General features: G+C 46.5%; 1 protein-coding gene across 1 annotated transcript in view; it reads left to right on the top strand.

The window, feature by feature from the left end:
* LOC120842143 (tyrosine 3-monooxygenase) overlaps window positions 1-25,288 on the top strand; it is a 77,945-nt gene that overhangs the window by 36,727 nt on the left and 15,930 nt on the right. The window contains exons 2-7 of the mRNA XM_040213173.1: window positions 14,353-14,487; window positions 20,139-20,246; window positions 21,647-21,830; window positions 22,373-22,461; window positions 24,107-24,174; window positions 24,265-24,315. Coding sequence (XP_040069107.1) covers window positions 14,353-14,487; window positions 20,139-20,246; window positions 21,647-21,830; window positions 22,373-22,461; window positions 24,107-24,174; window positions 24,265-24,315 — 635 coding nt within the window. The remainder of the gene's footprint in view (window positions 1-14,352; window positions 14,488-20,138; window positions 20,247-21,646; window positions 21,831-22,372; window positions 22,462-24,106; window positions 24,175-24,264; window positions 24,316-25,288) is intronic.

Raw genomic sequence — 25,288 nt, 5'->3', positions numbered from 1 at the left:
GAGGGGAGCCAAAACGAGAATGTGTGACGGTTAGGCTTATATCCTAAATGTCTTCTATTGGCGTGGCGACGGCAAAACAATGTTTTCGCCCATACTGGAGGTGACGACAACTCAAGATGGCGGCGCCCTTGTGGAAAAGGTACGAGATCTTGGACAGTGGCGAACCAACTTGTTTTTGAGTGCGGGGGGGGGGGGGGGGGAGGGCAAACCAGACCTCCCCCTCTCTTTCCCTCCCCCCCCCCCCTCCCACCCGGGCCGGGGGGCGGTGCCCTTGGGTATCCCTTGGGCGTCGCCGGCCAATGTTTGCCCTGCCCGGTGGCGGCTGTTTCAGGGGGGGGGGGGGGGGGGGGGTGCAAAACACATGCCTTGCCCCCCCACTCTGAGAACAGGGGGGCAAGGCCCCTTTTGCCCCCCGGTCGGTACGCCCATGATCTTGGATACCAGGGTGGCTTGGACGGCGGTCCTCGCCAACCACCCCCTGCCCGCGTTGTCAGGCGCCGGACGAGTGCTTGGCCACCTGGTCGATCTCCTGGCCGTCGAAGTGCAGGTCCGCATCAACTTTCTCCCATTCCCTCCTAAAAGCCATGTTCCTGGCCTTTTCGGGCGACGGGTGCAGGCCAGCTTCCTTCAGAAAGTCGCTCACTATGTAGAGTGCGCGTTGTATCGTATTCTCGGGAGGGGGCGCGTTGTCGCTCCCCATGATCCACACGGTAATGTCGTTCGCGTTGGCAGTGCATGCCAGGTCTGGAGGGACGGCGATCTGCCACACAAGCACGTGCCATCGCCAGGTTAAAAAACATCGGCGACAACACTTCCCCCTGCGGCATACCCATCTCGTTCGTTTTCTCCGCACTGCCGCAGTGCCTGCCGATCTTTACCAGATATTTGCGCCCACTCAGGAAAACCTTGACGAAGTTCAGGAGCCTGCCGTGAACGCCCAACTTGCGGGCCGTGGCGATGACTGTGACGTGAGGCAGGGTATCGGAAGCTTTCCTGACCTAACGTAGCGATGCAGGTGAGTTGGTTATGCATGTTGAAAAGTAGTGAAAGCGCACAATAGAGACGAATATGAAGACGGAGAGGCAAACATGACGAGCGCTGACGTCCACTGCCACCAGGAATATAGCACTGCGTCGATCGGTTCGCCAAGTACTCGCGAATGAGGACCAGGCTGTCCTGTGTGCTGTGCCCAAGTTCTTGCAGTATGCCGTCTTACCGGTGAGCAATATTTCTCTCTTTTGCTCAACGACTCAGTCGATGCGCGCGAGCACCGTGCGCTTCATTAATTTGCTTAGTTTGGAAGTGAGCGAAAAGGAGGTGACGTTACTCGCGCAATCCGGCTTTTTCTTTGGCTTAGGAACGGGGCACACCCAGGGCAAGTTCCAACCATCTGGGATATTGCCCATATGCCAGGCGTCGTTGTGGAAGAATTTCTTCAACCGCAGTGCCTCCAATACGATCAGTACGGAAAAAAACGATGTAAAATGCCAACTCTGGCCTCAGCGAAGGAATGCAGCGGCTGCGTCTGTCGGTATGGGCCTTACATGGCAGATGAGATCAGTGAACGCTGGCTGATTCGTGTGAACCGCGCAGTTATGTTTTACCGGTTATTCTTGTTTTACATAAAAAAAAAATGTTGTTAAAAAAAAAAGACGCGTGTTTAAGCTAGAACAGGAAACGGCAAAAAATAAAAAAAAGAGTAAAGTTTGCTGAGGATTAGTACGGAGGTTCCACTGCGGCCTCCAGTTCGTAGTGCGAAACAGCCTGTGCTTCCCAGGGCATGCACATAAATCTACCGAGAAGATGAGGATCCTTATGTCGTGAGTAAACTAAAGGCGATTTAATGACTCCTTGTTTTACGTTGACGAGTGTTCGCGCTCCCTTTCAACTGATGGAACCAGTGCTTCATGTGCGAAACAAGGCTGCCGATGTTTAGCATAGTTAAAGCTTTGCTCAGCACCGCTTGCTTTGAACCCGGTTATGACGACGCTCTGCATATTTCGGCATTTGTTCGCTCGAATAGATAGGTTTTACTGAAATTTGAAGTCGACACCGAGTGAAGCTGCTAACGCTCGTCATTGTCAGCTTCTTCTCGCACCAGATGCACGCTCCATCAAGGCGACAAATTTGGAATGAGTGAGTACAATCATAAACGTTGCCTTGGGAAATAAAAAAAACAACAACCTAAAGACGAGTCAAAAACGCAATTAGCAGCTGGTTTTCTGGAATACCAGACGGAAGGGGCTCACGAAAGTTAAGAAAGACGGCAATAACTGGCGAATTTCTTTTTACTTTATCGGTATTCTGCGAAACAGAGTTGGGATTGTTTGTGGCTGATATACGACAGCATCCTGCATTGACACGCCTCACACACATCGTGCCCAGCAACGCGTCCGATTGTGGGACAATCAGGCTTGCCTTGGAAGTGCCCAAAACGGAGAGATAATTGGAGACAAATACTGAGCTTCCGGTGGAAATTCCGCAACGGTGCGTTGTGGGCAACCTGGGGATTCGAAGCGGTTGGCCCAGGCTGCCCCTCCGACAATCATGAATGGTCATCTTGACCACGAAGGGGCCAAGGGCAACTGGCCACGCGAGCGGCGCTCCGCCGCTGATAAAAGGCCGTCGCAGCGGATGTGCGGCGGCGGTCGGGCTCGCGGCGCAGGCGATAGCGGTCATTAAATGTTTACGTGTTGTTGAACCGGTGTGCTGTGTCAGTTCCCGAGACGGGTAGCAGCAAGAAAAGCCCCACAGTGTTCAATAAAATCACTGATAAACTTCGCGGCGAAGGTTTTTGATAATGTGGATGGTACTTTTAAAATAATATTGTGGACCATACAATTAAACGAAAGACGTCACCGAGCTTGTAGGAAATTGTCCGGGGACTTGTACGCCGTGTGAATAGACCCTTACAATACACCAGCCAGACGGAATAGGCTTCAGAAGCTGATTAAGGTATGGAGAGAGGAAGGAGCACGTAGAGAAATATAAATACCTAGCAATACATAACGAACAGAAAGAAAATGTGCCAAAGAAAGGAAAAAGCAATGCAGCAATATGAAGCACAAGGCACTGTGGAATTACAATACTATATATAAAGTTGATAGGGAAATATGGAAGGAAGTCATGGTGCCGGGGTTGTCTTTTGGTAATGCAGTATTATGCATGAAATCTGAGGTTCAGTCGAGTTTAGAGACCTGCCAGAGGAGTGTTGGCAGACTGGCACTGGGGCGCATGGGAATACACCAAATGAAGGAGTGCAGGAAGACATGACCATCTCTCGTGGTTGGAGAGGCGATCAGTAAGTTGAAATTTGAGCAAAGGCTAGACACAGTTGAGGATACATGATGAACGATAAAGGTATATAAGCATTTATACATGAAACGTCTGAACACTAAATGAGCAAACCGAACCCGAAAACTAGAATTCAAATACCAACAGTCAAGAGCTTAGGCAGAGCAGACTGCCCCTGTGGAAAAGGAAGTAAACGAAGCCGAAATAAAATGTGGGAGGAAAGAATGCAGGAAAAATCAGCTTAACTATATATAAGGGATGAAAACAGGAAAGAAGGAAGGAACGAGGAGTTCGTTGTTATTTGAGTCTAGAATATTATTGAAGACTCAATAATATTGAGATTGCAGTGATGTGATTGGCCTAAGGCATTTTGGAGCAGCTTTTGGAGCAGCAAAAACAGTGTTTTGGAGCAGAAAATATGGCCTTTGGAGCAACCAAAACAGTGTTTTGGAGCAGCAAAATAAACTTTTGGGGTAGCCAAGACAGTGTTTTGGAGCAGCAAAATAAACTTTAGGGGTAGCCAAGACATTGTTTTGGAGCAGCAAAGGTGGTTTTCGGAACAAATATTCTTAGAAAAATAATAAAAAAAAAACATTTGTTTTAAGCGCTGCACAAACGAAGGGCACTTCGTGTTGAGTTCTGTTCTCATGTGACATGTTGTGACGAAACTCGCTGCTTGTGTTTTTAGTGCTGAGACACCCCACAAATGTACAGTGCTACAGGCGTTGCCGAGCAGTTCCGAAAAATCGCGTGTCACCGTTTTACTGGTTCCTGACGTGCCAGCTTTTCGTCAAAAGTAAGCAAACGTAAAACAATGAATTGCAAGCGTCGCGGCTGGTGCCTCCTTCGTGCAATCATGTTCGCATGCACGTGAGGGCAACTTCGGCAGGCTTGCAGTTGCGCGTGCTTCGCCGCATGAGAGGAGACCAGGGCTGTTCGATCAAAACCGAAAACATGGCACTCCGCTCCGTCGCCGAATGATTTCTAAAATTGTATGCAAAATTTAATTGTCGGGCATACGACAAAAACAGTCTAGCGGCGCGTGCTTGCCAAACCGGCATACAAAATACAAGCTAAAAAAAAGTTCATGAATGCATTGATGCAAGACATCGCCAGCCAGGGTCAGAAAGTTCTTAGAGCACTTTATGCAACGACTGAGCTCAAGACAATCAAGCGCGCTGTGCGGGGTGAGCATGCAGACGTTGCCTCCTTTGTTTTAGCTCACTTCTCTTCACCAACTTCCTTTCGAGGCAGATTTTTCGCGTACCGAGGTTCCTCTCGAAAGAAAGCCCACCGAGAGAAACCTAGATAATCAATACTTTGACAGAGGAGTCTTTGAGGTAAAGAGGGATTCTGTAGTAAACCTATGATTTAAACATGAACAGGAATGTTGGTGAACATACGACGGTACTTAGTTTTATTTTAGAAAGCGCCATATCCGCAGCGACGTGGGGACGGCAACACCCGACGTCGCGCGACCATGATGACTGGAAGGCAGGGACCGAACATATTTTCCCCACGGCCATTACTTTCAGGAGTGAGGGCTTCAGCTCACAAAATCACTCCCACCGCACAATAACGTGGTTTCGACTCACGGCATGACGGCATGGCTGGTACCCTGTACGCTAGCGTCGGAGCGTCCACACGCGCCCGCGTATATCGTTCAAAATATTTAAAAAAAAAAGAAAAAAAAAACATGAGACGAGACCCACGAAACGACGACAGCGCGAAACGCGGGACGGCGGGAAAACCATGCAAGACCGGATGTACGATTGATGAAGGGTACTTTGTGTCGGGCGGCCGCTTGCGCCACGTATGGCACGCGTGCTCAATTACGGTACTCATTTTAGTTTCGGTTTTGAAAGGCAACCAAAATTGTTTTTTTGACGCAGGCCTGGCGCAGATTACCCATATTTTGACAAAATGTAGCAGTATGTAGCAGGGTTAGCCAATTAGCGCACTTTGGCGCAATTGGCGCGGCAATCACATCACTGAGATTGTATTGAAGACAAGGACAGATAAGACAATGTATGAGGAAATAGATACGCGATGTGCGGTATGCCAAGTTGCACACGAGGCAATATAACTTGTATTATTGAGATGCAAATGTCTTGCTCTTGCCCTCCCGGAGGGGGCGACAGATGTGGCATGAGTGTAGAGGTTTGCAGACGGGAATGGAAGAATGGATGATAAGTGCATTTTATTAACAAAGAGGAGACTGAAAGGCTGGTGGAAATTATCTAGGGAGAATAGAATGACGCACCACTAGCTAATACAGCTAGGGACAGGCGGGTCAGTGGAAAATTGGGACTCCCATCCGCGTGGCTCCGGCCCAAAGTCTCAGCCTTGTCGCCCCGTGCTGGGGTAACATCGACTAGGTTTGACCAGAGGAAGATTGGCGACTCCCTAGCTGAAAGGAAAAAACGGGGGTTGATGTTTTTTTTTTTTTTTTTGGCCGATCTTTCAAAGGTTGTTTTGGTGATATCCCTCACAGCCTGGTGATAGTTATGGAATTTTAGAAGGAAAGCAAATTGGCGTAGAAGGGTGAAAGGAGGAATTATACTTTGGTTTTTACTTTATAGGCTAGGTGGCGCAAGTTACCGCCCGTTAGAAAGGGTGCAACCGTTAGCATCCATCCATCCATTCATCCATCGTCAATTCTTGATAAAAGCTCGTAAGTTCTCTGAAAAACGCTACTCATGACTACAGCGAGGGTCGAACGGATATAATCAATTGTAAACTAATCCTAAGAATCTGTTTTGCATTCCCCGAAACTAACTTAGCACGAAGGCGCGGCTGGGTGGTGCATTTCATATTGAAAAATATTCAAGAGCAAGCTTGCAAATAAAAGGTTAGAATTAAAACCCAGAATTTTTCTACGGATCAAGCAATCTCGTGCCAGTGCGAAAAATCGCTCTCAAGGGAGTTTCGGATTTTACGAAAGGAAAAGAGAGAGTGAAGAAACTTTCCCAGCTTAGTGCAATAAAATTCCCCCATAATCTACAAGAATTTCTTTTTTTTTTTTTCATATCTAATTTGAAAAGGCGCGCCTTACTCCGTACTGAGTCATAAGAAACTAGTGGTTTTCATTTGTAACTTCTGGTCGAGGCGGGTTTTGACTTCGATAGTTTCACAAAACAAATGCATCACCTAGGCATAGTTCCTTGGTAAATTATAGCGTCGAAACTCGCGAAAGTGAATTTTGAATAAATGTTACGAAAGAAGGACACACAAAGGACAGAACACGGACAGCACGTCTTCCGAGATGTGCTGTCGGAGATCTGCTGACCGTGTTCTGTTCTTTATGTGTAATTTTTTCGTAAAATTTATCCAATACCAACGCACTCTATAAAAAATAAAAAATAAAAAAAAACATTTAGCCTTTCTACTTTGGTGAAGAAGGAAGACCAGCGAAGCTGTACTATGGTGGGAATGAAGTAATGGCCGGCCACAAGTCGGCAAGCCAGAATGGAAAGGCTCGAAAGGCTGCGCCATCTATGAGCGACGGCGGCAAGCGGACAACCGGCAAACACAACGTGGATGGATGGATGGATGGATCTGGCTAAACCCTGTGAATCGGGCGGTGGCTTGCGCCACCGCCATCTATGAGCGATGGCTGCAACCAGAGTTTTGTGTCGACATTTCTTTGCGGGGGACTTCGCGGGGATTTTGAAATTTGTTTTAAAGGGGTTAAATCCATCCGGTTCTCGCTGTAGCTCCTCCCATTGCTCGTCTGCCAAGAGCAAGAACGACCTGCAGTGAGTAAAAAATATGAACACTTATGCACCTTCAACCTGCATTCAATGAGGATAGTGGTTCTCGGTATCGGTATAGGATAAGTGAGAGCATGTACCGAACATGCGCTGCGAACAAAAACCTCAAATATAGCGTCCAGTTCAATCAATCAATCAATCAATCGTTTTATTTATGGCCTTTAAGCCAACGGAGACCCTAGACAAAAAGCTGCCAGTGGCAGCTTGACGAGGTCTGGGGCCCGTCTAAAATTTGTTAAGAGGTGAATGCTCCCCCAAAGGGCTGTATGCGCATATAAATTAAGTATATGACATGGTCTGCGTGCACGATGAATTTGGCCTGCCTGTATTGATGTTTTCAGCCGTATCCAATTGTCTTCAAGCGCTTTTTTAAATTTTTTCTATTAGCGTCTAAGATTTTAGAAAACCCGCGTTCGTTGTTGGAGACGTCTTGTACCGAACGCTTGCATGGCGAATAGAATCGTTCAAAAGCGACTAGCAACGTCACTTTCAGCCGTCAAATTTGCCCTGCACTTTCCGCGTGTCATTTTCAGCCGACCGGTGTGAACAGCTTTTATGATAATAGCCCTTTAATACGGTAAACGTTAGGAAACAAAATTACACCTGATCTTGTGTGATTTGTTTTTCCATATTGTTGGAGATATTTGTTGTCCCCATGTTCATTCAGTTGCAATGCGCCCACTCTGAATGAAGGTTCCAGAGCTGGCTGAGCCTCGTCCCTCTCAGCGTTCTCCGCGATGCCCACCGTTTGCGCTGAGTGTTTCTGAACTGATATGACTGTTGGAATAAATGGAGGGATGAATAAATGTTTTATTTTTATTTTTCTGTCCATCCTTTGGGCAGAAGATACTCACATGTTTTTGCGAAGAGGTGCTCCCGTCGCACAAAGTGCAATCATTAGTTGTACTACTGGAGGCTTCACTTTTTGTTTTGTCTCTTAGGTAGAGGTTAACTGTTGATATTAGGAAAACTCTGGCTAGGTGGCGCAAGTCGCTGCCCGACTTTAAGGGTTCAGTCGTCTGCATACATCCATTCAATCATCCTAATTTAGTGCCCAGTTTTGTGCGCATGTCTCTCAGTTGATTTGGTGAGTAGGGCGGCTCACAGAGTCGCCCGTCTGTTGAGCGATGGGTGGGATCGATACCGGCTGGGCTTGAGTTGCACTGAGGTCTCTCTGGTTCACTGCATTTCGGTCGTCTGCTACTTTTCCTCTTTCGATATTACTATTTTCCTGGTGTTTTCTGGTAGGAGTGCCGCCTATTTCAGTCAAAGCGTTACTGTATAAAAAATATATAGAAAACTTTGTTTGGTTGGAAGGATCTGGTGGCGAGTCGGGAGCAGATGTCGCGAATTGCCCCGTGAGGACTGTCAGGGTGACCACGGACTGTGTAAACATAGCTACGAACCGAAGCTGCAAATGCACAACAAAATGCAAAAAAAAAAAAAAAAAAAAAAAGTGAAGCTTTTTTTTTTTTTTTTTTAAGAAAGCAGAGTTTATTTTTCCTCGGAACTTACGAAATGTCACAACTTGTAGAGTTCAGTCAACTTGAAGTGCATATTGCTGACTTCTATGTGATACCTTGGTCAGTCGGGCACATCAAAGGAATTCTGAACGAACTCCTTTAAAAATGGGCAAATTAGCTCCCGATCTTACTCTTATCGGCGTGCGCTGGTTCGCCGACGCGTTAAAAAAGATCGTAAGGCCTTTAACGTGCACGACTGACCCAGGTATGGATCTGCGCATTTTCCTATGGCAAGTTATTTTTTGTTTCTGTTGTTCCATGAAGTACCAAAGGTCCTTAAATAACAACGTTTGTTCAGTGTTCGTTTTTTTACAATGCATTTTGGCTACCTAAGCTAACTTTAATCATAGCCTCCTTTATACTTTATACTACTTATCAGTATAAAGGAGGCTATGCTTTAATTTGTGATTCTATTCCGGTAATTCTGCATATGCATGGCAATATATTTTTAATTTATTTTCCAGTTTTACACGAAGCGTTAAGTATATCTATAAGAACTGCGACTCTATTGATGCAATCTTGCATGAACTGTACCCATCTGGATGCAAGTTAATTAATAAATATAGAACTATAAAGATAAGTAAAAAAAAATGAAAGCCGTTCACAATTCCCTGTAACGGCGGTTAGAGCACAGCTCTTGAGGAGGAGGATGAAACCGTACTGAGGGATAGCTGACTCCTTGAGGCCACGTGACCTGAGGAGGGGTCGTGTGACGTCAGGGGGGTCACTTGACCTTGGGAAGGGGGTCACGTGACCTCGGGGAGTCACGTGACCTTTGGGGGGGGTCACGTGACCTCAGGGAAGGTCACGGGACTTCAGGGGGTCACGTGACCTCAGGAGGGTCACGTGACCTCGGGGGGGGGGGTGTCACGTGACCTGAAGGTGTCGTGACCTTAGGGGGTCACGTGACCTCGGGGGGGGGGGGGGGGGGGGTGTCACGTAACCTCAGGTGGTCACGTGACTTTGGGGGGTCACGTGACCTTGGGGGTTACGTGACCTCGCGGTTACGCCGACGGCGACTGTGACGCCGCCCAGGCCGGAAACGGGCCCCAAAGAGCTGCGCTCTAAAAACAAACACCCGAAGATAATTTGTCTGCACTACGCAAGTGGAACTGTGTAGTCCGAATATACCATTCGAGATAGGTGGACTGTGATGCGATGATCAATCACGTGGAGTGCATTGTTGCGAATCGCTCCCCAAATTCACCGCTGCCACTTGATCGCCCAGACATTGAGCTCTCGCCGGCGACTGAAAAATATATCCGTCCGATGAAGTCAGCTGGGCGAAATCCCTCGTCAACCCGGGCTTTTACCTGGTATAGATAGTTGCTTGGACTAATATTTATCTTTTTTTCTCCTTCTTCGGCTTGGCACTGCAGTTAGCTGGCTGGGTCTCAATTTTTGGGTAGACAAAGGCCTCACGCGTGTGTGCCGCTCCAAGATAGGGCGGCTTCATTTCACGGCTCGAAGGTCCAGCGCGTTGAACTGAGCAGTGATCCTTCTATAAAGATACGAAGGGATTATGATCCCGGAGATAGATATAAAAAAAGGAAAAGCGAAAGGAGCACAAAGAACTTTGCGTCTCGACCTTGGTCGCCGAGCCGCTTCACAACAAAGCCGTCTGTCGTCTATAAAAGACTCCACTCGCTTCAGTACGTGGCGAGCACCCAACGTCTTAAATTTACGCCGTATAGTCATTGAAATTGCGAAATTCGTTGATGGAAACACCAAAACACGAATCATAAAGCGAGAGGCGCCAACATAATTCGGAGCGCAAGTTCGTCTGCTACTTTTGCAGGCGTTGCGGTGACGTGAGAACGCCGAGCCCTGCTTAGCTTTGATTGGAAGGACAGTGGGTAGACCAAGTAGCCTTTAAGTCTACCCACTATCCTTCAATCAGAGCCAATCAGAGTTCGGTGTTCCGACGTCACGGCAACTCCTGCGCAGGAAGCGGACGAAATTGCGCTCCGCAGAATCACCGACAGCAACGCAGGGCGTGGGCGGGTCCCGAGCATCTCGTTATCGTTACACAGCCAATAAGATTGCGACATCATCCTACGAGGACCAATCACGAAGCGCGAAGCAGGAAAATAGAATGCCATGCTTTTCGTTACTGAGCCAATCAAACGGTGCTAAAAGAGCACCGTCAAGCTGCTCATCTTTCCGCGTTTGAAATGCGAAGAGAAAGTCGTCTGCTTTCTTTGTAGGGGTTGGGGTGACGTCAGAACGCCAAGCTCTGATTGGTTCTGAATAAAGGCTAGTTGGTAGACCTCGAGGAAGCTTTCTTTGTGGTCTGCGCAATATCCTTTAATCAGAGCCAATCAGGGCTTGGCGTCTTTCTGACTTCACCGAAACTAATGCGCAAGAACCAGACGACTTGTTCTCCACATAAATCGCTAAACCAATCGCGCACGGTGGAAGTAACGTAATCTTGCACTTTTTACTGCGCGTGATCGGTCCCGTCAGGTATGGCAAACACACACAGAAGACGAGTGCGGTGACGATGCACTTTTTGCGTTGCTTGATCGGCACTGTCTGATCTAGGGACTGCCGTGGTTGGATTTCGAGTGAAACAGAGTGTAAGCCTTCAATACGTGTATGGTGCCTGGAGTGTGTCTTCGACTGGCGTGTTCAGCGTCCTATGCTGCCCACACATCGAAAGAGGTCCCGAAGTGGCAACAAATGACGTCACAGAAGCCGAAGTGTCGTGCTGTTGCACGTCGCGATCCTAGCGGTTGGTCGTAGAAATGCTAACGAAAAGCTGCGAGTACCACGAGTGAACGCAAGTACCGCTGTGGTCACGGCGTCCCAAATTCTGGCTGCCGAAGCTTCCGTGGACTGCCACACTGGAGAGCGACGTACAGCAGAATAGGCGTCTGCCACATACTCCACACCTGTTTGGGACGCCGCCAGGATCGCGACTGGCGCATCATGACACTTGTATGACGTCACCAGGCAGAAATTGAGGGACCACTTTTTTGGACGCGATATACACACCAACCAGTTGGAGACGCGTTCCAGGCACCATAATACGGGTACTGGTCACGGAACTTCTCCGTAACGCGTAGCGTTACGGAGAAGTTCGTGACATACGCGACCACGCGTGGCGCTAGTATCGACAAGGGGGCTGCGAGCCGCCGATGCCCCAATGTTTAAGGAGGCTTAAGCATCGCTGTATAAATGTCACGTATTGTACTTTCTTTTTATGAATTTTATTAAATTAATTATAGAACTTGACAGTTTGGGGTAATGAAATCATGCGTTCTTATATTTTCAATAAATAATAATAAATGAGTTCAAACGCTCGGAGACGCCAGATCGCTAAAGTAAAATTAGGTTGACACACTTTTGTTAGGCAGGCAAATAAGAATGTGACAATTAGTCATATCTGAATATTTTTACATGTTAATAAAAAAACAAAAAAACTACCATCCACACGCGCTAATACGACCACATTCACATACAAACGCTACATGTTATTGTAAATTATTTACATTGAGTTGAAATTATAATGGTCGGAAATATATAAGAATCGAATTGGGCTTCAGAATCAATGGTGAGAATATTCACAGGTGCGAGGTCAATCTGCAAAATGCTTATGCAAATAATATTCAAAATGAAACCAACAGGAAATGGACATGAAAATAATACAAAGGAACAAATATCTGACAGTACTGGAAGTGGGACGTAAAAAAACCGGCAAAAAATACCTTCATAGGCAAGTAAAATCTCCAACCTCGACTAAAAACTAAAGCAAAAAACAAACAAACAAACACACTTCATAGGCAATTAAAATCTCCAACCTCGGGTGAAAGCTGAAGCGCTTGATCTGTATGCTTCTTGTCCTTGTCTTTTTTGCGCTATTTTTATATGTTTATTTAAGATGAACCAACCAGCCCAACAACAACGTACCCTACTGAAGCTCAATTTTGTTTCTTTCAATATTTTGGCATGTTAACGGTATAGTTTTCTGCTCGGACCGCAGACGGCGTCACACGGCGCCGTTGAGGTAGGCTCCAAAGAGGATTGACTCTCAGCACGCAGTGTAAGCAACAAAACAACAAACAATGCGACGCTATTTTTGTTGTGCATGTGTTTGAGTGCGTGTCTATTTGTGCGAGTGTGTCACCGAGCGCTAGGACGCTTGTGTGAGCGCTGGGGCTTTCAGAGAGGTTCCGTCGGCGCCGCAAACTCTTCCAAAAGTAATTGTAATTGTGCTTGAAATTTTGCAAGTACTAACGCTGGAAAGCAATTAAATTACAATTACAATTTCTTTTAGCCGAAAGTACAAGTAATTACAACTACAAATTACAAGAAAAGTAATTAAATTACTTGAATTGAACCGCGCCAAATTTTGAATTCGGCGCGATTCACTGGGAGCGAGGTGACAAAACAAAAATGCTCCCTCTGGAACAGTAGCGCCCCTGGCGTTAGCTGTTGGCCCTGTACCAAACTTTGGCCGAAGTTGCGTGACCAGCGGCGTATTGAAGGACTCTGGAATAAGCCTTGTTGGGAGTCTGCTGCGGACGCGATTGGCCATCTGTAGACCATTCCAATACTCGTCGTCTGCGCGCCGCCATCTTTGTCTACTGGGCTGTGGAAGGCGTTCTGAACATGCGCAGTAGCTTCCTGTTGTACAGTAAGAGGCGCCGTACATGCGTCCACTGCTCAACGAATCGGCATTTTTAGCCTGGGTGATAAATAATTAAAAAGTGTACAGGGCTCTGGCAAACCTTCTGTTCGAAGATAGGACAATTGTCTTTCATCGTAATTCCGTAAGGAGTAGCGTGAATTAAAGTTCCTGTATGTGAGGAACACTCGTGCTTGCTACAACTAGCGACGTTCTTTGAGGCGCCGACTGCGTGACGTTGCAGGTTTTAGGAAACGAATTGCGGCGCACAACGGAAGACTGAACTGAATGATGCTATTTCGCTCGAGCGGAATGTGCTTCGTCATTCGTGTTGGTCGTCGTTACCTGTAAGAAGAAGCATACAAGGTCTAGCGTAGATGCTAGCAGTACGACATATATTTCCCCAGCGGCGGTTATTAAAAAAAAAAAAAAATTGGCCTACGTTACGAGTTTATAGTTGTTTGTAGGGATGCAGGTAAGAACGTCCTGTCTTCACGCTTAACTCGGAAACTGCTTATTTTCTGGCGATTTCAATGGACATCCACAGCGTACACGTCGTATTTTCCCCTATTTTCGTCGAAGATGCACTGACCGGCTCGCAGTAGCAGAAACTTCTTAATAAAATACCCAGAGCAACTTTATGGGCGAATGATAGGACAGGAACGATTTTACCATATTGCACTTGCGTTTCATATAAAGGTGAAAATGAAAAGCTAGAATGAGTCAAAGTGCCAAGGGACGACAGACATATTAAATTGTTTTTCTTCAGTTGTCCTTTGGCGCTTTAATTTGTTTTCCAGCTATGCCATACCGAGTTCTATTGAGTTAAGGTCCGTTCACTCTCTTGCAACCGAGAACGACCAAGAGAGACCAGACCGGTTTTTAAGCCTCTTGCGACCTCTTAGGACCAGCCCCGCTGCACCGCATCCGGTCCTAAGAGGTCTCAAGAGGCTTTAAAACCGGTCTGGTCTCTCTCGGTCGTACTCGGTTGCAAGCGCGTGAACGGGCCTTTATATACAACTCTCTGTAAAGCTATTTCGCGCTTACGATGTAAAGCTATGCGAGCGCCTCTTCCCGCAGCAGTGGGACAAAGAGCAGGCATGTTACTCATGTGTCCCGTGTTTCCACGCAGCATGGCTACCCGTCTAAACGACGCTCGTTGCTGGACGACGCCAAGTTCGAGACGCAGAAGCACAAGGAAGCGGAAGAAGTACGCAGGCAGGCCTCCCGGGACTCGCAAGACACCATAGACTCGCTCCTGGAAGACGTGAGTTCGGAATGGGATTACGAGTCAGACGTGTCGGGACCCTGCAGAATCACCTTTGGCGACGTACCGTTCTATTACGGTACCCGCAACGCGTCTCCGTCTGGTGTGTTCAGCGCCAGACCCTGTCCATGCGTCAAAAGTTGTCCAGGAGAAACAAAAAAATTACGTCCCAAAAGCCCGATGTCACGCGGTCGCATGTCGCGATCCTGGCGGTTGAATGCAAAAGTTCTGGAAATAAACCACTAGATAGCGCGAGTGTCGCTGTCGTCGCGGCGTCCCTACTCCTGGCTGACGAATCTTCCGTGGGCTGTCAATTTGGAGAGCGACCTGCAGCGGAACAGGCCTCTGCCACATACACCACCGCTGCTGTGACGCCGCCAGGATCGCGGCAGGCGAAAGCATGGAGTATACTTCTATGACGTCACCGGCCGGAGATCGAGGGACCATATTGCAAGACGCGGTAAACACAGCGGTCAGAGAGGCATTCCAGGCTAGTTTCGTGCCGTTAGTTAGCTTCGTTAGCTGTTACACGCGAACAGCGTCGTATGAGAGGTGAGGGAACGATCCGAATGTTGCCAAACGTCTTCGGTCGCATTTTTCGGACAAAGTGTTTCGGAGAACGCCTACTTAGTGGCGCTGGCAGTACGTATCGGTGTGAACCGTATGTAAAAAGGAAGAAATCAATACGAATAACAAGGAGTAACAATGGCAGCGGCGGCACCACCAGCAGAGCCACATATTTCCCCTGGCGTGCGAACTAAAGAAATGTCCGAAAATTTTATTCTTTGAAAAATTAAATCTGCATGACGTTAGGATCGAGTCAAACGATGGAGTTATTGAATTTTTCTCAGTGCCGCCGCTAGGTGTCGCGTGCTTGTGGTTCGCCACATAGAGTTAATATAATGTACGCTAGAGGTTGAACTGGCGCTAGTGTCTATGCGACTTCCGTGACGCAAATTGAAGCAGACAGCAACCAGCCTACTTTTGCGGTGCTCCTGTGCATTCCTATGGGAAAACGCGCGTGCATTTTGTCTCTTCGCCAGAAAATAACACGGAACACTTTGGTTATTTGGGTCATACCGAATATCATGTACCTTGATTAACACTATAAAGTGTAATTGCTTTAGTTAGCGCATTTTTCTTCATCAGTGAACGATATTTAACTTCGCTACATTTCAGCCCCAAACGTGTGTTCCGCAGCAGGTGTGTAAAAACAAGCGACGATTCAAAGCAAAATTACAATCGAAACGAATATCGAGTGTGTTCAAGGCTTGCCAGCATTCCGGTGACGCTTGTATATTGATAATATGCCAGTGCAGTACGTCAGTCTATGAAAATGATCCCGTCGTGCATGAGCGGATAAAAACCTTCAAAACATAGAGAATAAAGTCCCTGGGCTATGAAAGGTGTCTCTTCGTATTGTTTTCTCTGCCGGGCAGCTTTTATCGCGCGCTTGTTCTCAAAGATATCTAGCGCGCGGGTGATATTTTGAACGTAGAACAAGCAGCTTCGCTCAGGGCAGAAAGAATAAAGCGGTACTCACTTGTGTAAAATCGGATTAGATTACGTGGCCTTCAATTTATTTTGATTGTGCATGCACTGCGAGTTACTGATCCAGTGTTAGTTCTTGCCGCCGCTCTTGATTTTCCAGATGTGCTTCGTTCGTTTGGCATGTATATCCCCCATGCTGGAAATCGCCGACACCGCGTTCGCGCTAACAGTGTCCGACAGTGCACATAAATACATGTACGAAGCTGTTTTAGCACCGTTTTTAACGCGATGAATTCGAAAGAAAAACGCCGTAACTGACCGATTCTTTCGTCGGCCTGACTGAGAAATGTTCCAAGCTACCTAGTACGTACAAATTATTTGGGATATTTGCTCTTATGATCGAGCGCAGAGAGAAAATGCACTCACTTTTTCCCATAGAAATGCATTACTGGAAGTCAATTTTCGACTGGTTGCGGTCTGCTTCAATTTGCGTCAGCACACTAGCGCCACTTGAACCTCTAGCGTACATTATAATAACTCTATGGTTCGCCACTCTGGTTCGGCAGACATGCTTACTACCACGCCTAACCGCTTTCGACGAATGGAGTTTTCTCACGTGAGTGCCTGCAACCCTAGTGGATGGGCGGACTCTTTGTATATACGGCTCTTGTAGCGGTTACTGTTCAGGTGTTACGGCTAAGGAAGTCTAATATCGTACCGTTTTCAAATGCCAAAAAGGATATATACGTAATTATGCGTGTTGTCGATTGGGGAGGCTCAAACGGCCTCATAGGAACACCTGCTCAGGGAGCAGATAAAACTAAAATAGCATAAAGAAAATTAAAAAAAAAAAGTCATTTTCTGCAAAAAAAAAGTAAGTTGTCGATTGATGAATAGAGACATTTGGAAAGTCCATACAGAGGTGCGGAACAAATCTTAGGCCTGCGGTCCATTGTTTTTATTGCTATTACTCTAGATCGGGACGGCGTCACGTCATTTAAATGGAAATGCAGAAACTCCAGAAATCTATAACAGCTTAAAGAACAAAAAAAAAAAAAACAAAAAAAAAAAAACAAAAAAAACACCTGTGAGTTTTTGTTTGTTTGTTTGTTTTTAAAGACTTTGTATCACACAAATGGATACCCTTTGTTAAAACAGCGTTCCTAACTGGAATACCGCGAAACACCACACAAATTGGAACGATTGAGAGGTTTCTATTTATTTATCACGAGCTTTCAAAAATCAATAATAAAACATACTGTGATTCAATAGAGTCCGATGTCACCTTCCGGTAGAGAAACTGTTTCAATAATAAATGCACAAATTTTTTTTTTTTTTTAGATTTCGGAATGTGTTTTTTAGTTCGTTTTTTTCCCTTCGTATCTTGTGGTTACCGTGCAATATGTAGGTGGGATCAAGTTTCCTACGCTTCGTTTCAGCCTATGTCAGAGCCTAGTCGACGCTACATGCGAGCTGATAGAGCCAATCAAACGGCTCCAAAAGGGCAAGGTCACGGCTTTCGCAACTTTTATCTTGGCGTGCTGTCTTTGGGTAAACTAATCAACCGCACTAATTGCGCTCTGACCTCGCGCTTTAGTATACATGTCCGTGTTCGCTCGTGTCCTCGACTTTGTCCGCGCTCAGAAGAGCGCACCCAATCGAGGATAGAGAATTTTGAGTGTTGCGCATAGGAACAGAATCAAGCGTCTGCGTTGCGTGCTCGCGCATCCACGTCGATCGTCTCCACGCACCGATCCAAGACCGCAGTTCGGGCTTCGCGCAGGCGCATAGTGTGGAACACGCAAACGCTAACGCAAACGCACAATGCTTGCGTTCGCTCGTATGCGCAATACTAAAACCCACGAATAACTAGTTTTAAAATAGCGTATGCAGAAAAAAAAAAGAGACCCGTGCGCAAGAAAATAGCGTTGTCGCCATGCGCAAGTCTAAAAACCCGGTTTTGAGCTTGTCGCATGCGTAGTAGCGACGACGCTGTTTTTTGTTTTTGTTTGTTTGTGTACGGACAGATTTTGCGTACGCTATTCTAAGACTCGTTACTCACCTTCACATGTGCTTATTTAGGAGTAAATTTTCTAGATTCCGCTTAACATCAGGTCCAAGCGCAGCCGATGGAGCCAATCAAACAGCGGTAAAAGTGCATCGTCACGGCGCTGCATTGTTTTTTGGCGTCGCTAATTACCGGCTAACCCAATCACGCGCACAGAAAAACGCAGAATGATGAGGCGTTCACTATGATTGGTTTTTTTCCGGGGATAGAAAACGGGTATCTGGGCGTCGATTAAAAACTTTTACCCAATATTTCGCAGTTCTTTAGTCGATGAATTAATCGATAAATCGGTCTGGTTCGTTTCCACGCGTACCACTTTAAAAAAGTGAAACATTACATTTTTTTTATTGTTTTTGCTCAATGTGTGATAATTGTTTTTAAGTGACGAATCGATTTTCATTCCGGATCGACATCGATGCGTAGTTGAGAACAGTTTAAAGATACCCAGACTCACAGATGCTCCGGACACTGACACTTCTACTGCACGAGGCAAACGGGTTCGTTCATATTCTCCTCCGGCAAGAGCGACTTTCTTTGATTGCTTACCATGGTCTGAGCTTCTGTAAACGTGCACTTGCACGGCGTTGAAGTCGTCGGGATACGTGTAACCTACCCGCACTTGTCTGAAGTTACAAATCTTGCTCTCAAGCCGGGGTCAAGCCGCTTATACATCATACAAAAGACATGTCTGCATACAGATTCGAACGCGAGTAATTGCGAGATTCGTGCTTCGAGTGCCGCATGGCAATGAGTTCAAGGAGAAGTTTGGGTACGCCGCATTCGAACCACTGATATTGTGGTGACTCGTATTTGCGGGCTGTCTTTTGTATACTTTATGAGCAATGTGACCCCGGGCTTTACAGTTTACTTCAAGTAACCTGAAGTTTTCTTTCATACACAGGTGTTGTCGTCCACGTCTGCCTGGTGAAAGCGTTCAGTTATCGCTTTCTTTTGCTTCGTCAAAAGTTTACCGATGAACCGGTTTAAAAAAATGATCGCGATTAAAGCATTAATTGACTATTCGTTAAGTTACCCAACCCTAGAGATTAAAAAAAAAAAGCAAAAAAAAAAGCACAAATTTGACGAGCGTTTTGACGGTACACTCTTGGCGTTGCTTGCCTCCGTCGGAGCGTGGGCTGCGGTACAAACTTGGTGTGAAACGGAGATGCATCTCCGTGATCGCATGTTCTCTAAACTCTGTGTTCTGACTTGATTCGGAGCCACGCTGGTCAAACGTCGTACAGAATACAGTCTGCGGGCATTGTCTGACGCATCCTTCATCCTTGTACGATGGTCACATCGGACGTACAAAAGGCTGCCTGCACACGGAGAATTATCTGCGTGCCCGCAGATATTTCTCTCATACATCTCCGCGGAGAAACTCCGTGTCTGTTGTATGACGATTTGAGCAGTGGGACTACGATGAAAGGAAGTACAGTGTGCACAAACTATTATTATTACAAATCGTTTTTCTTTTCCTTAAAGGAGAGAAAAGATTGTGGATTCTGCTTGTATGTGCCGTCTACATATCTTTCGATGTTGTGTCTCATGAATGTCTTGTGACGCTTCGATCACGTTTTTTTGTCTCGTTACTTGATGTCCAAAACCCCGTGGCACGTGACGTGCTTTCGTTGCGCTAGTTGGGAGTCGTGTGCGTAATCAAAATTGCGATTTAACATCATCCAATATGGGTAATTTGTGAGAATGATCGTACAACGTAGCCACGAGAACGAGATTAATACAAACACGTGCAGGATTTCCGAGTAAACTTTTTATGAACGTTGCTTCCACAAAGAAACCATCCGACAAACGTAAATTTAAAAAAAAAAGAACGAAAGAAAAAGGGGGAGTCATACAATAAACTTAATCTGTATACAGTTTATTCTATCCAGTATACAAACGCAATGTTACAGAACACGAATGCTTTTTTTGGCAAGTCTTACAAATCACGCGGAATTTAAGTGAATACCCCGTTCCACATCAAGTCCGATCGCTACCAACTCTATGGAAATGAACTGTATGAAGACAGAGCAGCATTTCTCAAGTACGCCGTACATCCTGCGGTGATATGCGTTCTTGGTTCGCGTCGCAGGTCTACTTCGAGGATGTGTTGTCCGGGGGAAAGGACCAGACGGCCAGCGTGGTGTTCGGACTCAGAGACGGGGTGGAAAGTCTCGCAAAGATACTCAAGGAAGTGGATGTGCGTAAAGGTTACACATTACGGCGTTTTCTTTTTTCGTTTGTTTTTTGATGCTGGGCCCTTTTCTAGACTTGTAGCGATTTGTTAGCTTGTTTATTGTATGTATTTTAATGTAATTAATGTTTCATTCCTCGCAAACCTAGTTAAGTTATTGGGGGATACTAGGGGAGTTTTCGTAGACCGCGCTGCCCCCTCCGCTAAGCGTTCCGCAACGAAGAAGTTGCTACTACGCCTGCGCGCCGATAGCCTTGACTGTGGAGTTCCCGCTGTCGTGGCGGGTTGCAGAGGACCTTGCGGGACGGCGATAACGATCTACGAAAACTCCCTACTATTTAGTGCGTTACATACTCCATGAAAGGAAGATACTTAAATCGTGAATGTAGAAAATTTACCCCGATCATTGGTATAATGTGGTCTGTGCTTATGATGAAAAATGAAAGACGTTTACAATCCCCTGTAACGCCGAATTAGAGCGCACCTCTTGAGGAGGAGGGAAAGGTACGGAGAGGAGGCTATGCCACTCCTCCTCATCCGTACCCTCCCCTCCTTCTCTCCTGCTCGCCCCCCCTTCAGGGGAAGATTTTCGCAAAATTTTCTGCCAAATTGAGCGGAAATCTTTTTCCGCTAAATTTAGCGGGGAATTTTTTTCCGCTTAATTTAGCGGGAAAAATTTTCCGCTAAATTTAACGGCGAAATTTTTCGGCTAAATTTAGCGGGGAATTTACTCATAATGTCACGCGTGGTGCCGTCACGAGTGACGTCACTGGTGACCCTCGTGACGTCACGTGTGACGTCATCATGGGAGACGTCCCATAATATACCGCGCAGTTACGCCGACGGCGACGGCGACGCCGACGCAGCTCAAGCCGGAAACGGCCGTCTAAGAGCTGCGCTCTAAAATCAACAAATAAGGAAATAATTTTACCCAGTGCAAGAAAAGTACAGGATGAGAGGGAAATCGAAGCTAGCAAAATACTAAGAATCCAAATATTTTCTAGGCTGTTTTAGACAAATGTCTTTGAACGTCTTTCATAACCAGTGTTTCGCTCACGACGATAGAGATATCTCAAAACGTAAGACATGTACACTGCTGTATGCGTCATACAAAAGACGGTATTTGCTGCTGGCATGTTGGCAGAATTAGCTGCGGACAAGGCTCATGCCTGTTCGAAGCACGTTTTCTTCCTACGTATGTGTGCTTAGAAAATATCTGCAGACTGTCTTATGCATGATATACATTCAGTGTGACTGCGACTTTGGAGCCGCTGCATGTTGAGAGTTGCGCATTCTACGTGTCGTCCGTTTGAGCCGATATAAACGACTCAATGGAGCTTCCCGATCGGCTGAAGGTTCAATAAATGATGATGATGATGATGATGATGACCTGGCTGGCGTTGCAGGACTGCGGCGGTAAGGTGAACCACCTGGAGACACGCACCTCGAAGCAGCCGAACCAGACGCACGAAGTGTTCGTCTCCATGAACATCAGCCGTGACCAGCTGCTCGGTCTGGCAAAGGCGCTGGCGCTCAACACCCTGGCGGACATGCGAGTCATCAAGGACTTCTCTTCCGCTATGGCCGGCGGTAGGGACATCCCTCCTGGCCGGACGCCATCTGCCTTTTTTCTGGGTTCTTCCTATGCAGAGCGCAAGTTTGTCTGCTTCTTTTGACGTCAGAAAGACGCCGAGCTCTGATTGGCTCTGATTGGAAGGATAGCGGGTATACCTCAAAGCAAGCTGCCTCGAGGTCTACCCACTGTCCTTCAATCAGAGCCAATCAAAGCTTGGGGTTCTGACGTCACCGAACCCCTGCAGAAGAAGCAGACGAACTTGGGCTCCGCTTGGTCACTGGCCGCTTAAAGCCACGGTAACACTGCTAATATATCATACAAAAAAAAACAAAAAAAACACTCTGTTGACACTGTCAGGGGCGTGCTTCTTCCTTGTCTCATACTGATCATACAAAAACGACCTACAGCCATGTTCGAAACACATATGAAGCTGTTTCGAACATGCTCGTGGCATGTTAGTTGTGTCATCATGTCTGCGTCGTTTTGTATGTTGTATGAACAGTGCGACTGCAGCTTAATCGCTTCTCGCTTTTTTTTTTTTTTAATTTTTCCCAAGACATCTGGTTTCCGCTTCACATCTCAGACCTTGACTTCTGCACCCACGTCTTGACCAAGTTTGAGCCCGACCTGGACAGCGATCACCCCGTAAGCTTACGTGCATGACGCTGCTACACGTGTTCCTTGAGCGCGTACGCTTTCTCATTGTCCGCACGAATGCATGTCGTGTATAGCGAACGTTTCCTGGCGCCGTTATAAAGTCAACCGGATGAATCGGTGTCTGGATCTGCGTATAGCGAGCTGCGATCCCCGTTTTTATAGCTGTATTTTACGCGTGTGTGCTCTTGTTGGGAAACTTTAGAGCCCGCTGTTTCTCTCTTCACTTTCGAGAAGGGCTGCCTGTCGCGTGAGCACTCATCGGGGGTATGACGGGACGCCGCATTCGTTGGGACGCGGTTCGCAGCTGACGCCCTGAGTTAACGCACCATTTATCTTCTGCCAAGAAGAAAAATCTTTATTGGGAGGAATCTGCGATTGTATACACGTTCCACGTGCATTCCACCCTTTTTTTTTGTTCTTGGCAGACAATAAAGTGGTGCTCACACGAGGGGGAATTCTCGGAAATTTCTCCCCGCCGTGCGTATCAGGTGACGAAAACGTCAAGCTTTTACGATGCGGCACTACGGCGTCTGCTCGGAGGAAGGGAGGGATCGATGCTCGGATGGCACAAACAATGTATGATTCGGCGTCGGATCAGTTTGTTTTCGATAATAGTTTGTCGTTAAAGGTTTTCGTTTTTGCGTCAAATCTAGAGCTGGCCAAGCCCGCCTGCGGTGGTGTTCAGAACGGAAACGCCTAAATCGGACTGCAAACGCTAACGTTGTTCCTTCCCTGGCACTTCGTCGGTGTGAACGACGAAGCCGAGGAGGAAATTGCGCCCGCTGTTGACGTCACGCACGTCTGTGCGGATTTCTCCCCCGTGTGAATACCGCTTAAATGGGCGCTCTGAGCATACGCTAAGAACAACCACGTGACGTCCCGTGAGTACTACGTAGTACACTTAACGTTCAAATTTACCCTTCGAAACCCCGTGAACCTCTGGCTTGTAGAACTGTACATTGTCGTTTTTTTTTTCTTTTCTAGGACATAGAGTTAATCACTGCGATTATGAGATAAATCTCGATTTGCGTTTGATCCAGGGAACGTACGTGACGTGTCATGCGGTGTGTCGCAGCGTATTGGCTCTTTCTCGCGTGAGTTGAAACGTGGTGGCGCCAGTGTGCAAGTAGCCCCCAACGACTTCCGGTTCTGAACTGAACGGCGGGTTTCGCAGTATTTGCGAAATCAAATATGCACGCTATCTCCTGAAAACGGCCACTTATATTGCACTGTCACACTTATTTCACTCGTATCATAAAAGATTGACGAGTAAAAAATTAGGAAATATACGTGAACCGGAAGTGTGTAGGAGGCTTCCCAATAGACGGCGCCACTGAGTTTGTTGCCAAACAAAAAGTATGAATATAAAATACGTAAAATCTATCTCGCTCTCGTAATACACTAGGCTCCTGCCGTAGGCTGTAACGGCTGCTTCTCAGCATTCATTAATAGCAAGTGGGCGAGAGTACCTCGGTCATAAATTGTGCGGGTTATAATGGTAAACAAAAACAACAACTACAACAACGCCAATATTCGCTTGCTTTTTCTCTGACCAACCGTTGAAGTACATGTTGCTCAAAGATGGTTGATATTTTATGTTTCAAGATCTGAGTGACTTACTGACGTCTTGCAGGGATTCTCTGATCCTGTATATCGCACCCGTCGCAAGCACATAGCGCAGATTGCCTTCGACTATAAGTTGTGAGTATATTTGTTTGCTGTGCCGGATCTTTTCCAACCAATTGCTCGGAGCAGGATTTCTAAGAAACTTACTTTTTTTCGAAACCTTAGTGGACAGCCGATTCCCAGAGTCGCTTACACTGCCGACGAAGTCAAGACTTGGTAAGTTCATTAATTCTCTTAATATTCTCAATTGAACTCAAATCTTTCAATTTTCTTAATATTCAACGGTTGCGTTTTCTACCTCACTATTATCTAGAATATCTGAGTGTTGTACGCAGTTTGCCTAACGACGTCACTTGGTTCATCACAACACAAAATAATAAGAAAGCTCCTTAGTTGCGAACCGCGTACACCTTTAAATTCAACTACGAAAACAGTATAGGCGTCTACGCATTAGTACCGAAATTGTGTTCAATATTATTTCATTTCGTTTCAATAAATATTGCGCCTAATTCAATTATTCGGGTTGGCTTTAAAGCAATGAGCGATTCTGCTATGTCGTGACCTACTGCTCACGAAGAACCCGGCAGCGACAATAAAATCGAGACGTCAAAAACCTGTGAGGTCACTTTACTGCAGAACATTGGTACAGCCAAGCACGACGAACATTAAAAAGATTCTAAAAAAAAACAAAAACAATGCTGATAATATGATTAGATCTGAAAAATGCAATGTGCGCGGAGACAGTAAGCAAGTGAAACGACATGCTCATTATCTGTACTCACATCGCAATTTCGTGGTCTAATAGACTATTTTCAAAACTTCATACAGCAAGATTGGCGGTCGAGATTTCTAGGCTAGGTGGCGCAAGCTAGCGCCCGTTATAAAGGGTACAGCCGTTAGCATCCATCCATCCATCTATCTATTAAGGTGCAACCCCACTCTTGGTTAGTGTGATTCTGAACCAATAGATGGCGGTGTTATCGCCTTTCAGGATCAGGGGAAGCTCATTGCTGTTTGAGGCGAGGACGGGTGTTCTGCGAACCAGAACATACAGAGTGAAGTACCAGGAAATGGATACAGTGTGCACTGCTTGTGGAGAGGAGGACGAGACGGCTGAGCACCTGATACTCTACTGTAAAGGGCTTCACCCTATGCCTACCGAAGACAACATAGATTTAATAAAGTCATT

This window comes from Ixodes scapularis, unplaced genomic scaffold (assembly GCF_016920785.2).
Source record: "Ixodes scapularis isolate PalLabHiFi unplaced genomic scaffold, ASM1692078v2 PGA_scaffold4__175_contigs__length_147842914, whole genome shotgun sequence".
Taxonomy (NCBI): domain Eukaryota; kingdom Metazoa; phylum Arthropoda; class Arachnida; order Ixodida; family Ixodidae; genus Ixodes; species Ixodes scapularis.
Note: the sequence above shows the minus strand (reverse complement) of the source record. Positions and strands in the feature narration are given on the sequence as shown.